The 27,245-nt window shown below is 50.5% G+C and overlaps 1 protein-coding gene and 1 long non-coding RNA gene across 2 annotated transcripts; one reads left to right on the top strand and one right to left on the bottom strand.

Annotated features, from left to right (window-relative positions):
- Nucleotides 1–1,123: 1,123 nt before the first annotated feature.
- LOC123168157 (uncharacterized) lies at nucleotides 1,124–2,602 on the bottom strand. Its single transcript, XM_044586059.1, has 3 exons — nucleotides 1,907–2,602; nucleotides 1,672–1,782; nucleotides 1,124–1,584 (listed from the first exon to the last, which is right to left on the bottom strand). Exons 1-3 carry the CDS (start codon nucleotides 2,573–2,575, stop codon nucleotides 1,378–1,380), a joined length of 987 nt encoding a protein of 328 aa, XP_044441994.1. The 5' UTR covers nucleotides 2,576–2,602; the 3' UTR covers nucleotides 1,124–1,377.
- Nucleotides 2,603–21,468: 18,866 nt separating this feature from the next.
- On the top strand, nucleotides 21,469–23,541 carry LOC123061520 (uncharacterized). The gene is made up of 4 exons (XR_006429094.1): nucleotides 21,469–21,982; nucleotides 22,089–22,229; nucleotides 22,328–22,388; nucleotides 23,099–23,541. It is a non-coding gene; the product is annotated as an uncharacterized lncRNA (long non-coding RNA).
- Nucleotides 23,542–27,245: the final 3,704 nt, after the last annotated feature.

The following is a 27,245-nucleotide window of genomic DNA, read 5'->3' on the forward strand; positions in this document are numbered from 1 at the left end:
TAGATGCTTTGTGATTTATAAATGTCACGTGTCATCCATCAGGGTGGGTCTCACATCCTAACCCGTGAGACATGGTCTCATATAATTATTTTCCCTAAATATAAGTTTGTGTAGAGATTTTACTATGAACCACATACGGATGTATTTAGATGCACTTTAGAGTATAGATTCACTCATTTTACTCCGTATGTAGTCAATAGTAGAATCACTACAAAGACTTATATTTAGGAACCGAGGGAGTAGGTCCAAAAATGACAGCTATGACTAGGCAATACAATAAAAAAAAAGCAGCACGTAAAAAACACATCGGTACGTAATGATCAGTTCCTGCAAATATGAACAGAAAATAGTAAAAATAGAACTAAGTTCTCTAGTGCATGACATTACAAATAGTAAGCAAAATTTGCAAAATGGTTGTGGCCTTTAGTAATGTGATAGTAATTAAGTGGAACTGGGGCGTAAATATGAAGAAGAAAAATAGAGGTACGTTAAAGAAGCGAAAGGGCAATGTACATATTACAATTATATTATGCGGGCAGTGAGAGCAACGAGAATAAAAAAACAAACATATATAGTAAAATTTGGAAGCATGGTATGGAAAGAAACTCAATATTCATATAACACAATATGGTAAAACGTGAGAATAATTAAAGTTTAGGAACTCAACATTGAGGATCTTGGTATGAAGCAGAGATCATTGATAACAGATAATAAACTAAACTTGGCACTAATAAGAGGATGCATATGTTGTGTCGCCAACTTACAAACTGAGTTGATTACCAGTTGATGAATGCATGGAAGCAATTTTCTAGCCAAACAAAACAAAATGATTACAATGTAGAAGCACCCTGGTGAGAATCGCGAAAAAAAGTGCATTGGGTACATAGGTAGCATTACAAGGAAGCATGAAACTTTGAAAATAAAACAAAAACAAATATTATTGCCGCCAACTGAGGAGGCATATTTGTGCAAGCCCAACATATATGAAGCAATGAAAGGTTGTTTACTCATTCATTCAGTGATTTCAGAAATGACAAAAAATGTTGCCGCTGTCCCTTTGGATGCTCTCGTCGCCCGGATCGATCACAAAGTTAATAACCTTCAAGGACTTCGTGGGTGAGGTCATGTGCAGCAGGCTTTGCTGCCATACATTGCAATTGCACACGCTAATTACAAATCCAAAAGAAAAAGAAATGGGTATACAGTAGCATGCGTAAGCAATGGGGGCATTCATCTCGTTCTCATCCGATCCGATACATGCATGTTTGGCAAACTGTAATTTGCTCCCGAAATGACAAAGCATCAATCAAAACAAAGCAATCCAACAATTCGTTCATGGATCTACGACATGATACTGATCGGAACTCCAAACCCTAGCTAGAGCCTCAGGGACAGGTCCAGGGACCCACCGACGCTGCCGGACGGCGAGGAGGAGGAGGGCGGCGTCGTGCGCAGCTCGGACTCGTGGGGACCGCCGTGGCTGCTGATCCTCGTCGGGAAGAACTCGATCTCCCGCACCTCCTTCCTCCCCTCCGGTGCCACCAAGAACCCTTCTCCGGCCGTCTCCTGCAAATCGATCGGGTGCTGCAACCAACACAGCCATCAGTCAGTTCTGACAAATCTAGATGAATGATTCCGAGCTTTGCAAACGCCTCGAACCAATGCACGTACCTTGCGAGCGGCGGTCATGGTGGCGGCGAGATCGTAGATGGAGTAGTATGGCGCGTTGGTGGTGGCGGTGGCAGGGCCCCGTGTTCCTCTATCTGCCATGGCCACCATCGTCTGAAGATCAACACAGACGCGCAGGAAAGAAGACAAGATTGGTTAATTGGCACAGCAAAAAATGAATGTGGGAGGAGCAGAGAAAGCTCTCGAATTTTTGCAGTGGACTGGACGGACGGACTACCATGGAGCAGAGGTCGCAGCGCTGGCCCGCGTGGAGGCAGGAGGCGGAGGAGCACGCCGGACGCCAGATGGTGCTTTGGCTTGAAGGGCACTCTGGCGCCGGCACCTGGAGCTGCGGCTGCTGGCCATTGCCCGCCGGGACGAAGCCCCCCATGCGGCCCCAGCGGTCCATGAAGTACTGCTGCTCCGGCGCGACGCCCTGGACGCAGCGGACGGGAGCCTGCGGCTGCGGCTGCGGCGCCGGAGGGGCGGGCGGCGGCTGGACCAGTTGCGGCGAGTAGTAGCGCGAGCCGGTGGCGGCGTCGAAGGCCGGCAGGTAGTCGTGGTGCTGCTGCAGGACGACGGAGTTGCCCTGCGCCTGCAGGTTGGCGGCGGCGGCCTCCAGCATGGCGGCCGCGGCCGCGGCGTTGAGGTCGTGCAGCGGGTCGACGCCGCCGCAGCGCAGGCGCTCGAGCTCCGCCACGCCGAGGCCGCGCTGCGGGGTCTTCCTGGGCGGCGCCCCGCCGCGGGAGGCCGCCTGCTGCCTCCCCGGCCCGGACGCCCCCTGCCGGCGCAGCCGCGCCCGCGCCACCGCGTCGGAGAGGCCCGGCACCACGGCATGGGCCGAGACGTCAGCCGCCGGCGTGTCCTCCGGGGCGGCGCCGAAGAAGAAGGAGGGCGTGGGCGCCATGAGGGAGGAGAGGAGAGAGAGAGAGCGGGATGCGTGGCACGTGCGAATGGCGAGACGGGAGAGGGTGGCTGTCTCCTGCCGGTTTTATAGCGGCCGAGCGGCGGCGAGGAGACACGGCGTGGTCTACTGATCTACTCTCGTCTGTCTCACTCTCACTCGCCAGCCAGACAGACATACAGACAGGTGGGACCCGACGTATCAACGACTAGTCTTCGGTCCCGATGGGCCGATACGGGAAGCATCTCCTGCTGCCAAGTGGGCCCGAACGGTCGGTTCTTCGGGACACGCTCCGCTCCTGTCGTGTAGCAAGTCGTCCATTCTATCTTCTCATCATCTTCACGTTGATATGAAATTTGGCCACTTATGAAAAAGGCAAGAAACAGATCAGACACATACGAAACTATTCATCCGTTCCTAAATATAAGTTTTATTTTTTTAGTGATTCTAATATAGACTACATACAAAGCAAAATGAGTGAATTTATACTCTAAACTGCGTTTATATATATCCGTATGTAGTCAACAAAAGGAAAATGTATTTATATATATATATATGTGTGTGTGTGTGTGTGTGTGTGTGTGTCTCCAATGGCTAGCTGCAAAAACAAATGTGGATCTTGGTGAGCTGGCCGGTGAGGCGACGCCCGTTCTGCATGGACGTCTTCTCGGTGGTCCTGGACCGGTCGACAGGGCAGGCCTCCGTGAGCGCGAGGTTCACAAGGACCCAGTCTGGGGCAAATATCCGCCGTAGCAAACATTGCCTAGTGATACACGTTATATTTACTCACTAAATGGCCACAACTAGCTGCAAAAACAATTGTCGAATGGTGTAAGAGCATTCGAGCTGGGTGAGCCGGTCGTTGAGGCGACGCCCGTGTCGCGCGGACATCTTCGCGGTGCACCTGGACTGGTCGAGGTCCTAGGCCTCTGTTAAAGCAAGGTCCGTGAGGACCCAGTCTGGGGCGACGTCCGCCGTAGCGAAAGCTGGCCGGCGATACGTGTTATATTTACTCATTAAATGGCATAACTAGCTACAAAAACAACGTTGGAATGGTGTAAGAGCATCCGAGCTGGGTGAGCTGGTCATTGAGCGACGACCGTGCCGCGTGGACGTCTTCGCGGTGGTCCTGGACCGGTCGAGGTCCCAGGCCTCAGTTAACGTAAGGTCCGCAAGGTGATACGCGTTGCGTGAAACAAGGAAAAATAATCTACTCATTCAATGGCCATGTATGTCCAAGTTTGGGCGAGCTGGTCACTGAGGTGATGACCGTGCCGCGCGAACGTCTTCGCGGTGGTCCTAGACTGGCCAGGGGCCCAGGCCTCTATTAGCGCGAGGACCCAGTCCTTGGCAAAGTCTGAGATATGGAATGCTACCGGCCTAGATAATGCAGGAGGCGCTCATGGGCGTTCACGAGCGCAGAGGAGGCCTCCTTCATGGTGCCCGGGCGCCGACGAGGCGGTGATGTCTGTGTCCTCTTCTTGCTGTGCTAGAGGCGGGATGGCGGTGATGCTGACAGGTCGAAGTGGCACAACGTGCTATCCGGCGATTCCTCCTTGACGCGGCATGGGGGAGGGGGGCTCCCGCTTGACGCGGTTGCGAGGCTGGCTTCTCGATGACAAAGTGGAAAGGCGGCGAGGAAGGAGCTTGCCCGTGGTCGCATGGCGACAGCTCGAGGAGGAGCTCTAGGTGCAGCTGGTACTCCTGTCCCGGCACGGCGTCTTTCGCGAGGAAGGGCAGTTGCGGTTGCGCCTCCTCCTATTCCCAGGAGTGCATCATCTCCTCCTTGTTCGTCGGGGTGGTGGAGGAGGAAGTCCTTGGAGAACGTGGGCGGCACCACACGATCCACCTAGAAAGGTGGATCCACCGACATGAATGCGTGGCGATTTTTCCAGAGCGGGAGGCACGACAATGAGTTTTGATGGGACCGCATAGTCAGACACTTACGTGGCATTAGTCTGGACACCCACAAACTTCCCTAGATTTTATGCCGGTTTGCGGGAAATCAGATGCTACTAACATAGGGCACTTTGTTCGATGGATCCGGCTTGTCTGCTCCCTTCTCATGCTCGCATCCATGCTCCTAATTCATTCTACGGTTGTTGTTTTTTTTCTTTTTTTCTTTCTAACCTAATCATCTCTGCCAGATTTTAAGAAAATGGAGCCGGACTTTATTTTGTTCCAATCAAATCAAGCCACGTACTGTTCCATGACAAAATTGGTGTGGAAGGAAGGCTGAAGCCAGCGTGTGACGCGACATACAGTGCATCACGTGTGGAGTGGATCACGAGAAAGGTGCAGCTAGAGCTAGGCCTAGCTGGCTACCAGGAAATCTGGACGGGACATCATGGCACGGCGCATGCAGGCGGATCTCTTCTTGATCACTTGACGTGATTGTTTCTGCATGGCTTCTGCCCATGGATCCATATCGAGGTAATAGCACTCCATGTACCCTAACTTGCAATGAATGTGATGATTTAGTCTCAAACTCGCAAAACTTTACTTCACCATACCCCAACTTGCATATCATGTGATGATTTAGTCCCAGACCAATCACAGCTCGACAATTGACAGTCAGGTGGTTGAACCGGTCAGTGCACGCACTTTTGCAGAAAACCCCCTACCGTTTTCTTTAATCAATCCGCACTCATCTCCCATGATTTTGTTCCCAGGTGTTCCCTATCATGATCTGAGCTCAGCAAACAACTCAACCAGTCCCATGTTCGATCGTTATAGTAGCAGCCCGGGTGGTTTGTTCACACAGAACAAGATGAGGAGGTGTAACCCTGTGGCTTTCGGCATGACGCCGGCTGTCAAGGTCTAGAATGTTTATCTGAATGCCTGCGCTCCACAGGTGCGTGCCTATCAGGCTATGAGAAAAAAAATTGTAACCGGGATGTGCAGATCCTTGAATAGTACTCCCTCTGTAAACTAATATAAAAGTATTTAGATCACTAAAATAGTAATTTAGACGTTCTTATATTAGTTTACGGAGGGAGTAATTTGGTTAGAAAACTAACGACAATTTAAATGAACAAAATTTCAGCCAACCCACTGCACCAGATGCTGATGGTCGTTGAGTTTGGATCTTCACCGTTCGATGTTGGCATGGGACATGAGGAGAGCGACGACGAGTTGTCATTAGTCTTCTATGAAGCTGTGCAGCAGTGCGGAGACAAGAAGTAACTTGGCGGGTACGTGCTCCGTTTTAGTACATTTGTACATTCGTTTCCTTTGCTTAATGATTGCTGATTTGCTTGCTTTGCTGTTGACTGTTTCAGACAATGGTTCCGCCACACTATTCCTTTCCTCGTGGAGGTGACAGGGCACCTTGTATTTTATTCTCTATCTTCTATAAAGCTAAGGCATACAATTTGTGTGCTCTCGAGAAAAGACAGGGCACCAGTTTAGAGTTTGGTTTGAGTACACGGTTGACTTCAACTTCATGTGCATGGAAGACGTCGTTCGATGCTTCAACGAGAAGGACCGTGTCATGAGTTGGAACCAGCCAGTGTGGAGGCTGCAGGTCTCTCTTCAAGTTTGGGTACGTGCACTGGTGAACAGGAGCCGTAGTGCGTGCTGTCCCATGGTACAAAAACAAAGAGATCATCTATTGACTTCAAAGCTATAGGACGTCCACGATAAGCATACCACTATACCAGCACTGAACGCCGTGCTAAAGACGGCCGCGGCCAGTGTGGAGGACCGTCCGCGCGGACAACAGCGCCAACGGCAAGGTGGCGTGCACTACGACGGCGCCAGGAGCCGCGTCGCCGTGTCGTACGAGGGCGTGAGCCTGGCGGACGGCGTGTGGCCGGCCTTCTACCAGGCGCCGTGCAACATCATGGTGTTCGTGGCGAAGGCGAAGGGCAGCGGGATACGGTTCTCGGAGCGCCAGCGCGGGCAGATGGCCGCGGCGGAGCGGCTCCGATCGGTGCCGTTCGACGTGGATATCACGGTGCCCGTGCGGCTGCAGCTCGGCGGCGTGAGGACGTGGGTCGTGCCGGTGACGGTTCGGTGCGCCATGACGGTGGACAGGCTCGCCGCCAGCGCCAAGGTGGTGTCCAGGCCGTGCGACGTCAATGTGTCGTTCTTGTTCCGTTCTGGAGGAACTGACGCCGCCGATGCAAGAAAAAATGGCTAATGGCTGATTAGGAGAGCACTTCTTGCAGGTAGCGGCCAAGGATTCATGCTGCTTCCGTCATTCTTTTTTCTCCTCATTAATTTGTATGTTGGTTTGATCGAGCAATGTTAATTCTTTTCTCCGTTGGGAACTTGAAATCATGTTCTGCCGCGAAATTATGCTGCAGTAAAGATGTTCATGAGGTGCAACCTCTCTTCTCCTGAAAGATTGAAAGAAAAATGGTGTTGTGCACTCATACCTGTTCTGTTACAATCTGAACAGTTTTATCATGTGGTTTTCAGTAGAAACTACACATTTTATTTTGGAACAGTAGCAACTACATGTCGTTCTGAATATGAAATACATGAACATTCGTAGTTCCAAGCAAACTTGGAATCTTGGATGTACTCCACTTTACACTAGGTTATTTATGCTTTTGCAGTCAATGGGAGGTGAGTGCGGGTTGATTAAAGAAAACGGTAGGCCTGGGACTGGTGCTTCTGCAAAAGTGTGTGTGCTGACCGGTCCGACCATCTGGCTATCAATTGTCGAGCTGTGATTGATCTGAGACTAAATCAACACATGAGGTGCAAGTTGGGGTATGGTGAAGTGAAGTTTTGCAAGTTTTGGACTAAATCATTACATTCTATGCAAGTTAGGGTACCTGGACTGCTATTACCTCATCCATATCCATGATGAAAATTGTTTGTGTGTATAGTAGATTACATGCCGTCACGTCCTAGACTGTTGGTAGATTTGGTGGTTGGAGTTTTTCACTTCTTTTTTCTACACACAAACTAGAGTTAAAATAGGGCACCCGATCGGTGTCTCATCTACTCGTAGATTCTTTTCTTAAATGAAAAGTGAAAATGCATCATCCCTTAATTGAATTGGACAGTGGACTGCGAGACAAAGTAGACCAAAAATTTAAGATGGAGGATCCGTTCCACTACGACCACACCACTTGATAGTACGTGTTTGATGCCTTGTTACTTGATTGGGCCATGCACGCCTTGTACTTTCAGGGCTACGCAATTGGATCCTACCTTGCACAAAATGATTGGGTCTATAAACGTCTGCCGATTAATCCTACACTACAGTGGCATAGAGAGAAAAGGAGAGAGAAAGAGATGCATGCATGTTTAACATGGCTCACGCACCGGCTTGCAGCCTTGTCCTAGCGGCCGGTACAACAAAGATGCCTCCCTCTAGAGCTTTCCTTTTTGTGTGGGGCAGGAACGGCGACAAACATCACCTTGCTAACCAAGTTTAGCTCAAATTAACCCTATTTTGGAAGTACATTTCACAATGTTACTCTTATCTAAGACAACATCCACCACCGCGTTAATTTTAATTTACACATGAATTACTAAGGTCAATGGCGTTTTCATCTGGCCAACAACCTTCCCGGCCGGCTGGTTGTCCGACACGGCATGGTAAGGAACCCCATAGACCTCGGCGTTTCCCGCCATAATTTGTTCTCTTGTTCTTTTGGGTGCATGTTTTAGCCCTAGGTTGAACCATAGTTCATCATTTTTGTCAAAATTTTGGCCATATCACGATTTGGTTTGATGCATGGATGCAGGTCCTCTTCATTTTGTGTTGAAAGAGTCCCCTCCATTAGGGAGATATGCATTGTTAGATGCAAATCAGTTTGAGAGAGATACATGCATATGTCTCATGGCTCACATGCACACATAATACTCTTTCTCTCTTTTTTCATGCACAAAAACTTGCAGCCTTGTCGTAGCGCGCGGCCGGTACAAAGATGCTTCCCTGGAGCGCTTTCCTTTTTGCGTGGGGCAGGCACAGCAGACATCAGCCAGAAAGATATGGATCCTTCTCTTGTCTTGAGATGGATCCATGTTGTCTTTCAAGAAAAAAGAGAGGTGGATCAATGCTGCAGGAGTAAATTGCACAAGACCACTTTGAGGGCTAGGGTTTCAGAAAACATTAGGTTACAGTTTCTTGACAAATTGCACCATGTCTTGTGTAATCTTTTTGCAAAAACCACTGATTGGTGGATCTGACTCGGTTAAATGCGTTTATGACAGATGGGGCCCCTATTTCGCTGATGTGGCATAGCGTTTTACCAAAGACAGCATTAGATGGGTAAAAAAAGCGAAAAAAAACCCAACACTTCTGTCAAAAAGCGAAAACACCCTCCCCGATTCAGATCGGGATCTGTCTCTCAAGCACACCATCGTCGTCCTCCTTCCAGCTCCTTGATGCGTGCCGCTGCTCGCGCCCATGCGCGGCTGGCGTGGCTTCTGCAGCTCGCGGGCAGTGCCGCTGCTCGCCACCATGAGTGGCCTGCGCGACTGCTGCTACTCGCCGCCGGTGCAGCTGCTCGTGCCCACGCGCGGCCTACGCGGCTGCTGCTGCTCGCGTCCGGCGTCGCTACGGTTGCTCGCTCCGGCGCCGCCGCTGTTGCTCGCGTCCGACGCGGCAGCTGCTACTCTCGTCCGGCGTCACTACGATTGCTTGCGTCCGGCACCGCCGCGGCTGCTGCTCACGTCCGGCGTCGTTGCTGCGCACTCCCGTCACCGCCGCTGCATATGGTGCGTGGGTAGGGAGGCGCACGACAGATCTTCGTCGTCGCCCGGTGTCGTGCCCCACATGGCCAACCCGCCACGCGACCGCCGCTCTGCTCCGCCGACGCCATCGCCGCTTTGCTCGCTCGGCGCCGCCGTGCTCTGCGGAGGGAGGAGAGAGGAGGTTGCGGCATCTCAGGCGGGGGAGTGGCTACCCGACCTCCTATGCATCGGCGCCGAGCGGAGGATCTGGCGGTGAAGGGAGAGATGGGGATCGAAGGGAGTGGGGGCTTTTTTTTTCCTTTTGATTCAGGGGTGTCTGTGTACATTGTGGACTAGTTTGTAAATTAAAATTAAAATTGATTTGGCACAAAATGTTACGCCATGTAGGCAAAAAAGGGCCCCATCTGTCATTAGCGTGCTCAATCGAGGCTTATCCACCGATCAGTGGTTTTTGCAAAGTGTTTACGAGAGATATGTTGCAATTTGTTAAGAAACTGTAACCTAGTGTTTTCTGAAACCCTAACCCTCAAAGTGGTGGTTTTGTGCAATTTACTCATGCTGCAGATTGCAGTTGCAATGGTATATACATCTTTTGTCAGATTTGTCTTCCGTCCTCCTTTTCTCTTCTTTAGAGCTTCAAGGACTTGCTTTTGAAAGCCACAGATACTCCATCACAGGGTGACATGTGCCGATCAACATAATTGGGGCAGTTGATGAGCTCCAGAAGACGATGCCAAAAAATGAATGAACATGCAGAGATCCACACACAGTAGAATCTGTAGAAAACTACTAGTAGCTCATGCAGTATATGCCGTTTGCAAAGCCCTAGGGATGGGATCCAGGGAAAGAAAGGTGTAGCCAAAGCTACTTTTGCACACACACACTGGCCGGATCGGTCTGAGTCTGATCGCCTGCGTTTGTCGCAGCTTGCTACGGGCAAAAGCTGGTCCCGATGAGGGTTCAAAGCACTGGGTGCCATCGGTGAGAAATGGCAGTGACACCGGCATGCACTGCTTTGCATGCAGCCCAGCGACAGGCAGCACGGCCTGATCCACACTGCCACAGATTCGCCAGCAGCATCTCGATCTGGCTGCCATGATCAGTTGCAGTTTGCAGGTGGCCATCTCCCTCCACGACCACGCACGCATGCACGCCCATGCAGAATTCGGGATCAAGCAGTGGCACGTACGCCTTTTTTAAGGTACATGAGCAGTATTTTTGTATTGGACGTTGTATCTTGTGAAAATGGACAAAAATGGCACTTATCTGAAACTTCAACACAAAATGGCCCCAATCTGAAAATATTTCACGAAATGGCCCCTTTTGCATGACGCCCGGGGACGCCCCGGGTTAGGGCGTCATGCTATTTGGCATGGCGCCCTAGGCCGGGCCGTCATGCTACATGTCACTACCATGGCGCCCTAGCCCGGGGCGTCATGCTCTTTAGCATGGCGCCCTAGCCGCGGGCGTCATGCAAAAGAGGGCCATTTCATGAAATATTTTCAGATTAGGACCATTTTGTGTTGAAGTTTCAAATAAGGGCCAATTTTATTCATTTTCTTTTGTATCTCAGGCCAACTCCAATGCACGACTCCAAACGGACGTCGGATTTCGTCCGTTTGGGTCGGCAAAACGGACACCCATGTCCGGTTTAGGCCGATCGCTGGTCTGTACACCTTACGCGCGATCGCATCCAAACATTGTCCATGTTGGAACCTAAAAAAAATCGTGAAAAAGGCATTGCAGCTTAAAAAACAAAGGAATGGCAAAAGTTTAAAACATACTCCCTCCGCTTTTTTAATCTGCATATAAGATTTGGTCAAAGTCAAGCTTTGTAAAGTTTGACCAACTTTATTGCAAAAAATATCAACATCTACAATACTAAAGTTATATGGTATGTAAATTAATTTCATGATGCATCTAACAATATTGATTTCATATTGTGAATCTTGATATATTTCTCTACAAACCAGGTCAAAGTTGACAAAGTTTGACTTTGATGAAATCTTATATGCGGTCTAAAATGAAACAGAGGGAGTAATATATATAACAAACTTTAAACTGTCCACATCTTAGCCACAGCCAGCACATAGTACTTAAGTTTAAATTAAAAAACATAAAAACGGTAAAGCTGTTGCCTGCCCACGCCGGCGGTATTAGTGGTGGTGACAATGCCACGGCTGCATGGCATCATGGTCGTCCACGACCATGATTGGCCTACAGCGCCTCGTTCCACACCGGGGTGGGCGGTCGGTCCTCCATGGCCTCCTCCGTCACCTCCTACTTGACGTCCAGCTTTGGCACATAGACGTCCACGGCGGCCAAGAGCACCAGCATCTTCGCCAGACCCTCCCACTGCCTACTGGCTCTGCTTGTACTCCATCTTGGAGTCCTCCATGACGGCCCGCACCAGCTGCTCCTCCTCCTTGACCGTCATGGAAGTTGCTGGCAGCGGTGACGGGAAGGGAGAGGGCGTGGGCGGCAGGCCGCGCACACGAGTCCGACCACACACTCTGGGTGGGCTCGGTGCGCACGCACGTGACGCGCCGAGCGGGCTACAAGCACGGCCGGCAAAGTAGGTTTGCCGGCGAATGTCGTGCTCGTCCTGGAACCAAGTGTCCCAGAGCGGCGAGCCAACATATTAGCGCCGGCCGGCAAGGTACTGGCGCGCGATGTGGGCGCACCGGCGGGTGATCTTCTAAAGGCGAGCACGGCCGCTCGCTGGCACGGGTGCCGATCCGGGCTCAGATGCCACCCACTGGGGAGGTGGGCATTAGACCAAGACAACGGGGTGCCCATCTGCCAGTACCGGCAGCAGAAGTCCACCTTTGACGTATGGCCAGAAGCACGCCGGAGCTGCGGGAGGGGAGATCAGGAATGCGGCCGGCGAGGTGGAGTGGGTGGTCGCACTTCCTGACAAGGCAGACGACGAGCCTGCCTCGTGGTCGTGTTTGTCCTTCTTGTCCGGCACCCACTTCCAAAAGCCCGTCGCAACGACCGACGGTGAGCGAGGTGGGGTGGCGCGGCTAGTGTTTGATGTCGGGCACGGAGGGAGCAATGGAGCGGGGACGGTGTGCGGAAGTAGAAGTGGACTGGCTAGTCCACGGCTTCACCATAAAAAATTGACGCGGCCGGCTGGGTGGCTGACCGGCGGGCCTGTCCACTCGTGTGGATTAAATGGGGGCAGTGAGAGGTAGTTGAACGGACGACCCATGGGCCCGAGGCTGATGGCGAGAGGACATGTGCGCGTCTGTTCCGTGTCAGTTTGATCGCAAAGCCCGATCAAATCTGCACCTAAGATGGGTTGAGAAGGATCAGAAACGGACATTTTTTACGGATGCGGCCACACATTGGGCCATGCCGTCTGTTTGTTTGAGCTAAAACGGACACACCTGGACCGAATGGGTCATACGATGAAGTTGGCTTCACACAAACAAACAGAGCCAGGAGAGGACTTTGGAGACGGGCACTTGCATGCACGGGATCGGGGTGGGACGACGACGGGGAGAAGGAGATCGGTCGTATCTGCGATGGGATTCGCTTCGGTTTCCATGGCCGTCCCTTTCGCTGCCGCGGCAGCATGCGCGCGCCCCGCCCGGCAGCGGCTTGCGGCAGCAGCAGCGTGCCTTGCGATGTGGCACTGGCAGCGGCATTGATCATGCCATACGCGCTGTGTGTGTGCTCGATTCGATCGGCTCCTGCTTGCCACTAGAGATGCTCCTCGCCTCAGCGTCTAGCCCGCCGGTCAGCCACCCAGCCGGCCGGTGTGCGGGCCCGCCGGTCAGCCACCCAGCCGATCGCAAAGCCCGATTAAATAGATGCTGCCGGTGTGCGCTCTAGCTTGGTCCCGCGGCCGGCAGACTCTGCCTAGCCATGGAGGAAAGTAAATCTAATGGAGAGGCCGAAAGGGCTGGGTAATAGCAATGAAAAATAGACGTCTGTCTGCACTGGCAGTTCGAGACTTGGGTCGCCAATAAAGTAGTCTTCATATTTTCTTTTGCTTTTGCTTGAAATTAGTAGTTCTAATTATATGCAGTCAAACAAAGATTAAAGTAGATTCATGTCAACAGAGAGAGATTAAAGTAGATTAAGAGCAAACTACACCCGAAATACTTACAACTTCATATGGGTGCCAAAATGTATGGCAAATTTGCGTATAATTTGTCACTTAAATGCCATTAAGCGGCATTTGTAAAATACTAATAAACATAGGCAATCTCGCTATTCGACGTTGCGAGCTACTAGTCGAGGCTGTTCTCAAAGTTGAGAGTCTCACTGGCTTTCAAACAACAATCGAGTTTGCGCTGTCGCGTGGCCTCCTTAGGGGGAGGGGGGTTCCTCCGCTTCGCGGGAGGAAAGCTCGAGCACGCCCCGAATGGGGACAACAGGGACGACAACATCCTCTTCGTCAGAGGAGTCGTACCAGCGGCACTGCACAGGTGTGGCTCATTGTGACGGAGACAATGGCCTCCGATCCAATGTCACATGCATTAATTGAGTCCATAGGTATGTAAATACTATCTAAAAGGGATGAGGTTGTGATCATGGACTAATTGATCAAGTGCTTAGAGATCAAGCTCCAAAAGCCTCTATCAAACTCTCACATCCCACTATGTCCAAAACCCTAAGTCAAACCCAGTCTCACCGATCCACTCCAATACAGACTCATCGAGTTAACCAATGACATAGTCATTGGCTCATTGCCTGAACCCCAAAATTTGGTCTCACCGAATTGGCCCTTCGATCCCACTGAAGAGCACTTGCCAACCTTCTTTTGCCAACTCAAATTCAGTCGGAATTTCCGATCAGTTACAGTCGGTTACACCGAAGTATGGAAAGTGCTTAGGTCATCACATCTCAGTCCCACCGAATGGTTTCACCCGGTCTCACCGAAACGCCTAAAGTTCAAACATTTTGTACAACTTGGTCTCACCGAGTTGTTTCAACCTGTCCCGCCGAACTGTGCATAAAGGTTTGCCTCTATATATCGCTACGAATTCCACCAACTTTCAGAGAGCAACCAGAGTGAAGCATACTACACTTCCCATATCCTTTTCAGAGAGAGAGAGAGAGAGAGAGAGAGAGAGAGAGAGAGAGAGAGAGAGAGAGAGAGAGAGAGAGAGAGAGAGAGAGAGAGAGAGAGAGATCCTTGTTTTGAGATATAAGGGATTCCACTCGAACCACATAAGAAACAAATATATGTCTTCCATCCTAGTTTTGAAACTATGCCTATTTAAGAAACAAATATATGTTGCATAAGAAGCATGAATATATGACCGGTTCATGCAAATGTGAAGAAGATAGAAAAACAGAAATACATTCTATAATGCACGACATTACAAATAGTAAAAAAAATTGCAAAATGGGTGCGCCCCTTTAGTAATGTGATACTAATTGAGTGGAACTGGGATGTAAATATGAAGAAAAAATAAATGTATGTTAAAGATGGGAAAGGCCAATATACATATTACAATTATGCTGGCGAGTGAGAGCAATGAGAATAAAAAGTAAGAAACATATACTCCCTCCGTCCCAAAATAAGTGGCTTAACCAAGAATGAACATATAAAGTACCCAAAGAGTAGTCGGCAGACTGTGCATTAGAAAGAGAAATGCAATTTGGCAATTACAAATCATAAAATCGGAGGCGGTCAATGAAGTGCACTACCTCCTATTGTGAGATTCGGCACTTTGAATATGGGGGAAATGCCGGAGGCCATTGCGGGGTCCTACTCCAGCAAGCAATTCAGCCGACGGGTGACCGGGCGAAGCACCAACCATGGAAGCGATGGGGGGATTGACCCCCTAATGTTGGGATGGTGCACCTGCCATGTCCCCAGGGATCGTATACATGAAGAGGAAGATGGAATGGGGATAAGCAGGTGAATGGGTTTGGGCGGTGGGGTATTTGTGGTCCTCCTCGACAAGGTGACAAGGAAGCAAGCGATATGCGGCGAGCTCGGGGGTGATGCCTAGTCGAAGATGGCAGGACGAGGTGGTTGATGGCAAGCTCGGTGGCGGTGTAGACCAGTCGAGAGGGAGAGGGGTTCGAGGGACCAATTAGGGATGGGTTATGCGTGGCCGATGCAGGCGGTTTGACAATTTTTTTCCCGAATAGGAAGCAACGCCAGGATAAGCAGTATCTTCACTATAAATTTTGAAAAATCAAATTTTTTTTTGTAGAGAAAGATGACCAAGTGTGTGATGTCCGTGCCAAGTTTCAGAGCATTTGGATGTCTGAGTAACTCTCAACAAAAAAACAACAAATTTAGGGTCCGTGAAAAGGTTTACTATTTATGCACTGTTTGGACTTTTTTTTTGCTAAGAGCTACTCAGATATTCAAATGGTTTGAAATTATTTTTTTAATTTTATAGTTTTTTTAATTTACTATTCATCGGTTGCAGATGAACCAAACTTAGAATTGGATATTCGGGGATCCGATCAATCTCTCATATACAGGCAGATTCTTTCTGGAATGAAAAGCAGAAAGTGCATCGCTTAATTGAACGGGACTGTTGCGAGACAGAGTAGACCAAATGTCCTTTGAAGAGGGGGGGACCACCACTTGATGCCTTGTTCCCTGTTTCGGCCATGCACCCACCGTACTTGCAGGTCTGCACATTTGGATCCTGCCCTGCAGAATATGATTGGGTCTGTCTGTAATCCTACAGTAGAGTGACATAACCCAGAGAAAATGATGAGAGAGAGAGAGAGAGAGGGATGCATCCATGTCGCTCGTGGCTCACGCACAGACTTGCAGCCTTGTTGTAGCTAGTGGCCGGTAGTACAACAAAGAAGGAAGCGTCCCTCCACCGCTTTCCTTTTTGTGTGGGGCAGCCGGGCGGGCGCCGTGTTTGTCAGCCTTGCTTGTAGCGGCCGGTACAAACACATGCTTCTCATTGGAGGTAATAGCACCCCAAATACCCTAACTTGCACATCATGTGATGATTTAGTCTTAAATTTGTAAAACTTGACTCCATCATACCCCAACTTGCACCTTATGTGATGATTTAGTCTCAGGCCAATCACAGCTCGCCAATTGGCAGCCAGGTGGCCGGACGGTCAGCGCACACACTTTTGCACAAAACCCCCTGATGTTTTCTTTAATCAGCACTTTTGCAGAAAACAATCCACCACCAAACACCCCGCGCGACGCGACAAGAAACTGCAGCAGACGAAATGGCGGCGACTGGGAGGTGGTTGTTGGCGCTTCACTGCTCCTCTCGCTTCTTCTCAGATGCGTACCGAGACAGAAGGCAGGTGCTTCCGACGGACACCACACGGGCGATTGAGGTCCCGTACGTCGCCGGCGTGGCGTGGAAGGAAGGTGGAAAAGGAAGACTTTGTCTTTGCGCTTTGTCCATGATGCATGTCTTGTTGTGCGCAGCCATGCATGCATGGCGGAGGCGAGGAGGAAGACGGGCGGTGGAGTGGACGGCGCCGTGCTGGCTGGCTCCTCTTGGGTGAAATCGTCTTTGACGGCTTGTTCGCTTAGGTCGATGAGATTAGGACGGCCTCAGCGCCATGCATGCAATGCATGATCTGCTTCCTCCGGCGTTGAGTTGAGTTGGTGGAGAGGCACCCAGACGACGAACGGCATGTCCGTCGCGGGAATTTGTTTGGTAAAAAGGAGGAGAAAAAAGTGAGCTTTTTTGAAGGAAGGAAGGAAGGGAGGCCGTCTCGTCTCGTCGGCGGCGAAAGAAGCGGTGGGCTTGAGAGAGAGGCGCGCGACGGCGGAAGAAGGAGACGGAGGACTCCATCGAATCGATTCGCCCCATGCATGCGCAACGGAAGAGAGAGGCTGCGCGACGTTTCGAGTTGACCCCGTTCCCGTGTGTCTTCTTGTTTGCGTGTCGTGACCACCTTCTCCTTCGTCAGCCAAGAACCTTGCCTTGGTTCCCGTCACCAACCAACCCAAAGCCCAAAGGTGCTTTCAGTGAGTGAGAGCATTCTAGAAGAGGCCGGGGGGTAGTTTGCTGCCATCCACGTAAGCAAAATAACGTGTGTATGCACACATTTTTTCGAAGAGTGAGTGTGTATACTATACACACGTGTGATTAGTCACTCACGCAGATGTCCTGCGTTGGCCCCATGCACGCCACGTAGGAAGGAGCCGCCTGGTCATGTGACGGGTTTTGTTGTTTGGCTAAACTAGGTGCTTCGAAATTAAGCTATAACCATACGGTGAGTTGTTAATTTGCATGTATGAGCACACAGCTGTGGTCCACTCTCACTCCGGTTGTACATGTTCACGTACTCCCTCCGTTCCGAATTACTTGTCTTAGATTTGTCTAGATACGGATGTATCTGGCACTAAAATGAGTCTAGATACATATGTATCTAGACAAATTCAAGACAAGTAATTCGGAACGGAAGGAGTAGTAGAGTGCGGTGTGGTGCAAGTAAGCTAGCCGGGATGTTTAGCGGACAAATCTGCATCGGCGTACGTACATCCAAAATCTGCGGCGAAGATCGACTCTTGTTCCTTTTGATCTGGCGAAAAGGCCCGAAAGATGCAGGCTTGTCACGCACGTTGCCGGTGGGGATTTGGGTGTGCACACATAGCCGGAGCCACGTACCAATGCAATGGACAGCGCCGACAGCATAACTCAACCAGGATAGATGCTTATCTTGTTAATGACATGAGCAACAAACGTGCTAAAAAAAGAAAAGCTAAAATATAGCTCCGACCAACACCCAAATATTTTGATTGTAGCAACAACAAAAAAACGTCATCTGCCTCGGGACGGCACTTCTATATCCATGTCAATATAAAAAGAACAAGTCATAGAAATTCAACAAATCTCACCCATTCAACTGCATCTATCCAACGTGTACAACGCTTTGGTGTTAGCATTAAACATACATTTAGCATTATAAACATGCTTACCACCCTCTACTAATTAATATCATGTCTAATATCAACATCAATTTAACCAAGTAATTATATCCTATCCAATATTACATGCAATTTATATCTTGTAATGTACAATACACTTAATATATTGTCTAATATTGACGTACGTTGTACGGGCCTAGTTTTTTAACACCGTACAAACGCGGATGTTCACAGACACTCAAATTTTGTTTTACTACTAGTCTATGACCAGCCCAACCACTTGCCAGCCAACCCAACATATGCTTGCGTGAACTTTAAGTCCATCCTTTACTTTGTTCTAGATTCGCCACTGCACACACCCTGGTACCATGGGTACCTCTGAGATACTGAGCCGATACAATATATAGAGATTCATGAAGTCGCCACAGACGTCCTCGTAGTTGACGAGAACGCCGCTTCCCATTGAACGCACATTGCCGAAAGGTCTGAAATAAATCCAGTAAAATGCGGCTATCAGTGCCAAGTCTAGGACTTGAACAATGATGTATCAGTTCCATTACAAAGAACCTAACCATCTGATATAGGCTCAGTTCACGCACGTACACGATTAGTAGTTATAGAAAATACTCACCTAGCCTAAGTGAACTTATGACGGTCCAAAATCTTAGATTTGTTTATTACTTCTTCTCTTCTGGTTTACAAGCCCCCCCCTCCCCCCCCCCCCACACACCACCACCACCACCATCGCAAAAATAATAATCATAAATTTATCTAATAAAATATGAGCTACACCTGACAAAAAATTATATAACTGAGAACGGCATTCCTATGCTTCAAATTGTGACTTAAAATGTCTTATAAAAGTTTTCAGCGGAGTATATTTTTTCTCTATTAACTCTAATGTATTTTTTAAGATGCAATAGGAAAATTACGCTGCGTGACATGCATCATATTCTCGTGTTTTCTTCCTACGCCTGCCATTTTTATTTACTCCGCATATTAGGTTTGTCTAAATTCAAACTTTATATACTTTCAACAAGTTTGTGGAAAAATATATTAACATATATACCTTCAAATATATATATCATTGAACCAAAAAAATATCATTGGATTAATCATTAGATATATTTTCGCATCACATAAATATGTTACTTTCAACTTGGTTAAATTTGATAAAGTTTGACTTCAGTCAAAGCTAATACGTGAAGTTAATAAAAACGGAGGGAGTAATTTTTTGATCGAACGATTCGGTAATGAAGTTGTTTACACGGAAGTTGGTTGCGTACGCTCGAGATCTAGCTCGAGTCTTCTTCCCAGACTTAGCATCAATGCATGGCGTGCACGTACGTGCATTTCATCGGCGATCGAAATTACGCGGACATCATACCGGAGTACTCCAACTATAGCTAGCTAGCTAGCTTGTGTTGGCGCGCGCACTCGAGCCGTCAGTGGTCAGCGTGAATGCATGCATGCATGCAAGAATGATTTGCTCCCCACCACACGGCAAAGACAGTTTTGATTGATCAATGCCATGGCAAATTCAGGTGGAGGTGAGTGCGGGTTGATTAAAGGAAACGATAGAGGGTTTTGTGCAAAAGTGCATGCACTGACCGGGCCAGCCACCTGGCTGCCAATTGGCGAGCTGCGATTGGCCTGGGACTAAATCATCACATGAGGTGCAAGTTGGGGTATGGTGGAGTCAAGTTTTGCAAGTTTGAGACCAAGTTGTCATATTCTATGCAAGTTAGGGTACCTGGGGTGCTATTACCTCTTCTCGTTGCCTTTCTCATAGTTCGAAACAAGACAAAACATGGATATTATCATTTCTCAATGTGTGTTGCTACCAATTCCGATCTGAAATCTTGAGGGTATTTTCCGGCAGACATCATCCAGAAAGATATGGCTACTCCTCTTCAGATCGATCAATGCTGCAGACATACATACCAGATTTGCCTACCGTCCTCTATCATCGTATCTTTGCGGGGGCATCTTTTGCTTTTCTTTTCTTCTCTTTACAGCTTCATTGCTTGCTTATCGGCCTGCGGGCTGGAGTATCGCGTCGGTGGCCTACGGATCCTTGGGCGGCGGCCCTATCAGCAAGGCGGCGTCGTCCGGCGGCTGGAGACGTCTGTAGGCGACGCTGGCCAGAGTACTCGGCCGCGCGGGTGGCGGTCGCTGGTGGAGTCAGGCCATGGCGTGGTTCTCCATTGCGTCAGATCTGGAGGTTCCCCTTTCTCCTGCTACCTCTGTCGTCGCCCTGGTGGTTTGCGGCTGCAGGCTCCGGTGGTGGTGAGCCCTGGTGGTGTACTTTGGGTCCGGGGGAAACCTTGGCTAGTCTAGCCGGCCCGGCGGCGGCGACGCTCATGGGCGCCGCTTTCCTTCATGAAGGCGCAGCTGAGGGCCCAATCTACCCACCCCGATCCCCGGCCGGGTGAAAACCTTCAATCCTTTTCGGATCTGGCGGCAGCGACGCTTTTTGCGTCATGACCTTCCTGGAGGTGTCGTCAGGGGCACTGGGGCTCGGTTGGGAGTGCAGAGGATCTACAGGTGGAGGGGATAGGACCAGTGGTAGAAGGTGGTGTTCGCGAAGGAGGAGCGGCGTTGCATATGATACGTCGACAAGGGCGGGTCTCAGCGGCATGGAGCAGCGGGGTCTCGCTGCTGGGCGTGTGTTGATGGACGAGCGCAGGATGGTGGCGTTGTTTGGCGTCATGGTGGCGTCGACGGCAGCTAGATCGGGCAAGGTAGATGCAACAATACATCTCTGAAGATGGATTGGTGGCAGGTGGCTGCGGCGGCCTCATACCCGGCAGGCGTCCTGATTGAGGAGTGTGCCGGACCGGTGGATGACCCATACCCGGCAGGCGTCCTGGATAGGAACTCAGGTCTTAGATGTTAGGTTTGGCTGCGAGGTCTGTTTGGTATTAGGCCCAGACTATCAGCATCCCTTCATCAAATAAATAGGAGTAGCAACAGATGTTGCCTAGACGGTGGCTTCAGACTTACTGCTGTATTTTTTTGTAAGGTCTTTTGAGAATAATTAATAAAGTGGCTGTATGCCTCGCCCAGATGCAGAGGCTGGGGGTCTTCCTCCTTTTTTAATTTTTTTTTGCTTGCTTATGAAAGCCAAAGATACTCCATCACACTTGTAGATCAATATAATGGGGATCACTCAAAAAAAAGAAGAGACGTTGCCAAAAATGAAACATGCAAAAGAATCGGAAGACAGCATGCTCTCCTGATCGTGATGGTTTCAAAGACGATCAACTGGGGTGCAGCATATTCTGTTTGCAAAGCCCCATTAAACACATTCAGCTGTGCATCAAGGGCGAACGCCCGCGCTAGCCACGTCGGCGCTGGACCCGCGCGCTCACGCGAAAGGGCTTCGCAGATTTTTTTTTCACGCACGCGTCATCCCTCTCTCTCGTTTCCTCTCCCCCCCGCTCTAGGGTTCTCAGCCCCACTGCACCGCCGCCGCAGCCCACAACCCCTCCCAGTCTCCCTTCCAATTCACCTTCTCTCCTCCCGTGATGGCACCAGATCATTCCCCCAGCTTCTTTGTGCGCAGCCGCCGGCCTTATCCTCTTCACCGACGGGAGGAGGCGAGTAGCAGCCGCACCAGGTGGCCAGCAAGAAAGACGGCCGGGCATGGCTCCACCTCTCCCATCCTCTGCTCCTCTCCATTGCGCGAAGCGGTCCAAAGGAAGTGGCAGCAAAAGGGCTGCCCACACAGGACTAGCGGCGCAGATGACGACGACACGACAGAGGATGGGTTGGACTGTCCCGGTTGGCGTGGTGGCAGCTGGGTTGTGTGAGCAGCCGGCATCGAGGAGGAAGAGTCGCGGCTTAGGACCTTGCACTACGATAGTGCATCTTCTGCTGTCGCACCGGCGGAGTCCTAGATCTAGCCGGTCAGCCTCTCTCCCTCCAAGCTCCCAAGATCATAATGCAGTAATCTTGTCCTGATCTTGCTATTTATGCATCTCCATCCCTCATTTGTGTTCCTTCTATTTGCAGGTATTGTGGGAACCAAGTGTACATCTAGGGATTTCTTTGATTTGAAAAGATAGTATTACAGGCTTCTTCTAAATTTCAGAAACATGGTTGTTGCAAATGGCAACATTGACATGGAGGAAGGAACCCTTGAAATCAGGAAGGGTATGCATTTTCATTTTATCTCCATATGAGTACCTTCACATCAGTGATGATCCGGTGAAGATAATGCACACCTTCTAACTGTCCTCTTGGTATTGCAGATTACATGACCGTTTTTGGACTTGCTGCTCCCTTCTGGTTCTTGATAAAGTGAATTTACAGGTATTACTTCCAAGTCACAACCTACATATTTTAGAAATTCGTTGGATAAATATTTGAATATGGTGCTTTTCTAAGGAGGCATACAATTTATCTGACATTAATGGGAAAAATTCATACTGTAACACATTGTAATTTGTGGTTGCCGTTACTGTAAAAGCAGGCTTTCAGAATTAAGTTACTTTGACACATAAAAGAGAAAAATCCAAAACTGTAATACATTGTAAAACTATCTTTTCAAATTTAATTTGTGGTTCACAACCACTGCAAAATAAACTTTTCAGAATTTAAACTACTGTGAAATAAAACAGAAAATCCATAGCTTAAAAAACTGTAAATTGTGGTTCAACATACTGTAAAACACTATACATTGTGGTAGACATCCACTTTAAAAGTAACTTTTCAGAATTTAAATTACTGTGACATAGAACAATAAATCCATAGTTCACTACACTTTAAAAGTGTAAATTGTGGTTGACATCCACTGTAAACTAATTTTTCAGAATTTAAATTACTGACTTACTGTTACATAAAAACAGAAAAGAACCACATTTTCATACATTGTAAGTTGTGGTTGACATCACTGTAAAACAAGCCGTCGATTGTTAGGTTGAATTTGCTACAACAGCACTGCTGAATGCAAGGATCGTTAAAATCCAATTACAAAACATTGATGACTGATTCTGGAATATAAAATGTACAACTACATGCAGGTGAAGCAAGTATGCAGAGAGAGGGTGTGTACCTACAGGATATCAAATCTTCTTCATCATGTACGGCCAATGATTGTGCTACTTCTCCTGAAAAAAGGAAAATCAGCTTCAATAGTGATATATCTAACATATTATTTTTAAAGCGTGGAACATACTCATTCACATAGCTACTTCAAGCACAAATGATGTAAAAGGTGAGAGAAAATCAAAACATGATGCAAATTGGAGTAGGATATCCTGGTAAAAAAAGTGTACTTATACATTGATTTTCCTTTGTTTCTAGTAGGAACATTATTCAGGGTTAGAGTCACACATACAAAATGATGACGGCCAGATGAACACTGCAGCATGAAGAAATGATCAGACAACACCAAATAGAAATACTGAAGATAACATGACAGTAGGCATGGCAAAAAAATAGAGTAAACTAGCAAAAGAGTATATATTATCAAGTAATTGAGGTGTGTTTTGTTAGACCTTTCAGCCTGAGCATTGATAGTTGTGGATGACACTAGGAGAGTTGGGACAATTTTCGTTGGTTTATTTCTCACACAATGCCATGCCAACCTGAGGGGTTGGGGATACATATTTATAGGCTGCTAACCAGCCAAGGCATATGCTAAGATGCTGCTAAGATGCCAGTCTAAGATGCTAGTCTAAGATGCTAGTCTAAGATGCTAACTGACAGTCCTTGATGGTCAAGAACAGAACTCTATCCTAACAGCCAGTCCTTGATGGTCCAGGACTTTATCCTCCTAACTGCCACAAGGACCATGTGCTGCAGCCCCACAAGGACCCTAGTACACAGACTTATCCATCATTCTCCCCCTAAGTCTTGTACGTCGTCTTGTGGGAGAGTTGAATCATCCCAATCCTGGAGCAAAGTTCGAGGAACTTGACCCTCCCAAGGGGCTTGGTGAGCAGGTCTGCGAGCTGATCCTTGGTGTTGATGTAGCTCGCCTCGATGCTCCCTTCTTCCACACAGCTGCGGATGAAGTGATACCTCAGTCGGATGTGCTTGCTCCGTTCGTGGAACACGGGGTTCTTTGCCAGGGCCAGGGCGGACTTGCTGTCCACCAGGAGCTGCACCGTTCTGGTGTCTTGAACGAGAAGATCACCAAGCAGTCGAGCAAGCCAGAGCGCCTGAGTACAGGCGGTGGAGACCGCTATGTACTCAGCCTCACAGCTGGACAGGGCCACCACCTGCTGCTTGACTGATTGCCAGCTCACGAGACACTTGCCGAGGAAGAGGAGGATCCCGCTCGTGCTCTTGCTGGTGTCGATGTCGCCGGCGTGGTCGCTGTCGCTGTACCCGACGAAGTGTGCCGCCCCAGGGCACCTAGGGTAATGGAGGCCGTGGTCGAGGGTCCCTGCTATGTAGCGGACGATCCTCTTCACTGCCTGCTGGTGTTCCGACGTTGGTCGCTCCATGAACCGACTGACATAGCCGACGGAGAATGCCAAGTCCGGCCGTGTGTGAGTGAGGTAGCGAAGGCTCCCCACAAGGCGTCGGTACTGCGTAGCATCCACTTCCTCCGTCGTGCTGTCGCGACTTAGTTTCAGCCTCTCCTCCATCGGAGTGAGAGCTGGATGGCAGTCGGTGAGCCCAGCTAGCTCAACGATGCGCTTGGCGTAGGCGGACTGTCGAAGCGCGATCCCGGAGTGGTCCTGGTGCACCTCAATCCCTAGATAGAAGGAGAGGGAGCCCCAGGTCACTCATCTGGAACGTGGCCTTCATGTCTTCCTTGAACGCCGCCACCTCTGCATCTTTGGTGCCGGTGATTACCAGGTCGTCAACGTAGACGCCCACCAGCAGGGCATTTCCTCCACTCCCCCGTCGGTAGACGGCAGCCTCATGCGGGCTCTGCTCGAAACCCATCTTCTTCAGCGTGGAGTCCAGCTTGGCGTTCCACGCCCTGGGTGCCTGCCGCAGGCCATAGAGAGCCTTGCGCAGGCGGAGCACCTTGCCCTCCTGGCCGGGAATCGTAAACCCCGGTGGCTGATGCACGTAGACTTCCTCCTTCAAGTCGCCATTGAGGAATGCCGACTTAACGTCCATGTGGTGGACACGCCAGCCCTCCTGGGCAGCCAGCGCAAGGAGAAGTCGCACGGACTCCATCCGTGCCACGGGAGCGAAAGCGTCGTCGAAGTCGACTCCTTCCTGCTGCAAGAAGCCTCGGGCCACCAAACGAGCCTTGTGCTTGATGATGGCGCCGGCTCCATCCCTCTTCAGCTTGAACACCCACTTAAGGGTGATTGCGCGGTGACCTCGAGGGAGATCAGCAAGCTCCCAGGTGCGGTTTTGCTCGACCGCATCCATCTCCAACTTCATCGCGGCGCGCCATGCCGCGTCTCTCTCGGCCTCTGCAAAGGACCGTGGTTCGCCGTCTTCACACACGAGCTGTAGCTGCGCCTCCAGGTCACGTGGCACCAGTCCTGGCACCGGCTGGTCGCCGAGCACATTATCCATCGTACGGTACCGCAGCGGTTCGCCTCCATACCATGCGTCGACCCGCTCCTCGTCGTGAGTGAGCGGGGAAGCGAACTTCATCGGGTTGTGCTCTGCGTGAGCTGGTGCTGATGAAGACGAGCCCGGAGTGGCGACCGCCGGGGCTGGAGTATGCGGCGTCGCCGGTTGTGGTGTCGTCGGTGTAGCAGGCGCCGGAGTCAATGTAGTTTTGGGGGCCGGGGTAGACGTGCCCGGTGAAGAGGAGCTGCTTGCTCCCCCAGCTTCCTTGAAGTGAGCGTACTCGACAATGAAGTCGTCATACGTCGGCGTCGAGCCGTCGTCCACCGCCTTGTCCCATTGCCACCCTCGCCCTTCGTTGAACACGACGTCTCGCGCTGTGCGCACACGTTGTGTCTTTGGGTCGAGGATGCGGTAGGCCTTTGAGCCCTCCGCGTAGCCGATGAAGACTCCCGGAGTGCTCCTGTCGTCGAGCTTGCCGATGTGGCCGAGCTCCTTGGCGAACGCAAGGCAGCCAAAGACCCGCAAATGAGAGACCGCCGACTTCCGCCCATGCCAGGCCTCGTACGGAGTTCTGCCGTCGAGTGCCTTAGTAGGAGAGCGGTTGAGGATGTAGACGGCCGTTAGCACCGCCTCTCCCCAGAAGACAGCCGGCATCCCTCTCTGCTTGAGGAGAGCCCGAGCCATCCCCACAACCGTCTGGTTGCGCCGCTCGACGACGCCGTTTTGCTGCGGGCTGTACGGCGCGGAGTAGTGGCGCTGGATGCCCTCATCGGCGCAGTACGACGCGAATTCAGCCGCCGTGAACTCGCCGCCGTTGTCAGTGCGCAACACGCGCAATTTGCGGCCGCTCTCCGCCTCCACACCAACCTGCGCGCGCCTGATGGCGTCCGCCGCTTCTCCCTTACTGCCGAGGATCATCACCCACATGTAGCGGGAGAGATCGTCGACGAGCAGCAGGAAGTAGCGTCGACCTCCTGGTGTGGCTGGCGTCACCGGGCCGCACAGGTCTCCGTGCACGAGCTCCAGCTTCTCCTTAGCCCGAAAACTCGCCTGTTGGGGAAAGGGGAGTCGTCTCTGCTTCGTCAGTACGCAGATGTCGCAGAACTGCTCCACATGGTCGAGGCATGGCAGGCCTCGCACCATCTCCTTGGCACTTAGACGCTTTAGGGCCTCAAAGTGAAGGTGCCCAAAGCGCTCATGCCACTGCCACGCCTCGTCGTCTCGACGGACAGCGAGACAGACCGGTTGTGCCACCTGCACATCAAGGACGTAGAGTCGATTTTCACCTCTGGGCACCTTGGCGAGAAGGCGACGCTGGCGATCCCAGATGCGTAGGACCCCATGCTCAATCAGCACGCGTGAGCCGTTCTCATCCAGCTGTCCCAAGCTGATGATGGAATTCCTTAGCGCGGGGATGTAGTAGACACCGGTGAGCAGCCGGTGCTCTCCCATCTTGGTGGTGAAGATGACGGAGCCGACGCCCTTTATCTCCACAGCGGAGGCATCCCCGAACTTGACGGAGCCTCGCGCATCGGAGTCGAGCTCGGCGAAGAATTCCCTTCGACCGGTCATGTGGTGGGTGGCGCCGGTGTCGAGGCACCACCCCGTAGCCTTGTCCTTCCCGAAGCCATCGCCGAGAAGAGCATGTGCTTTTGGCTCATCGAGGTGGATGAAAGC

Source organism: Triticum aestivum, chromosome 1A (assembly GCF_018294505.1).
Source record: "Triticum aestivum cultivar Chinese Spring chromosome 1A, IWGSC CS RefSeq v2.1, whole genome shotgun sequence".
In the NCBI taxonomy this organism is placed as follows: Eukaryota; Viridiplantae; Streptophyta; class Magnoliopsida; order Poales; family Poaceae; genus Triticum; species Triticum aestivum.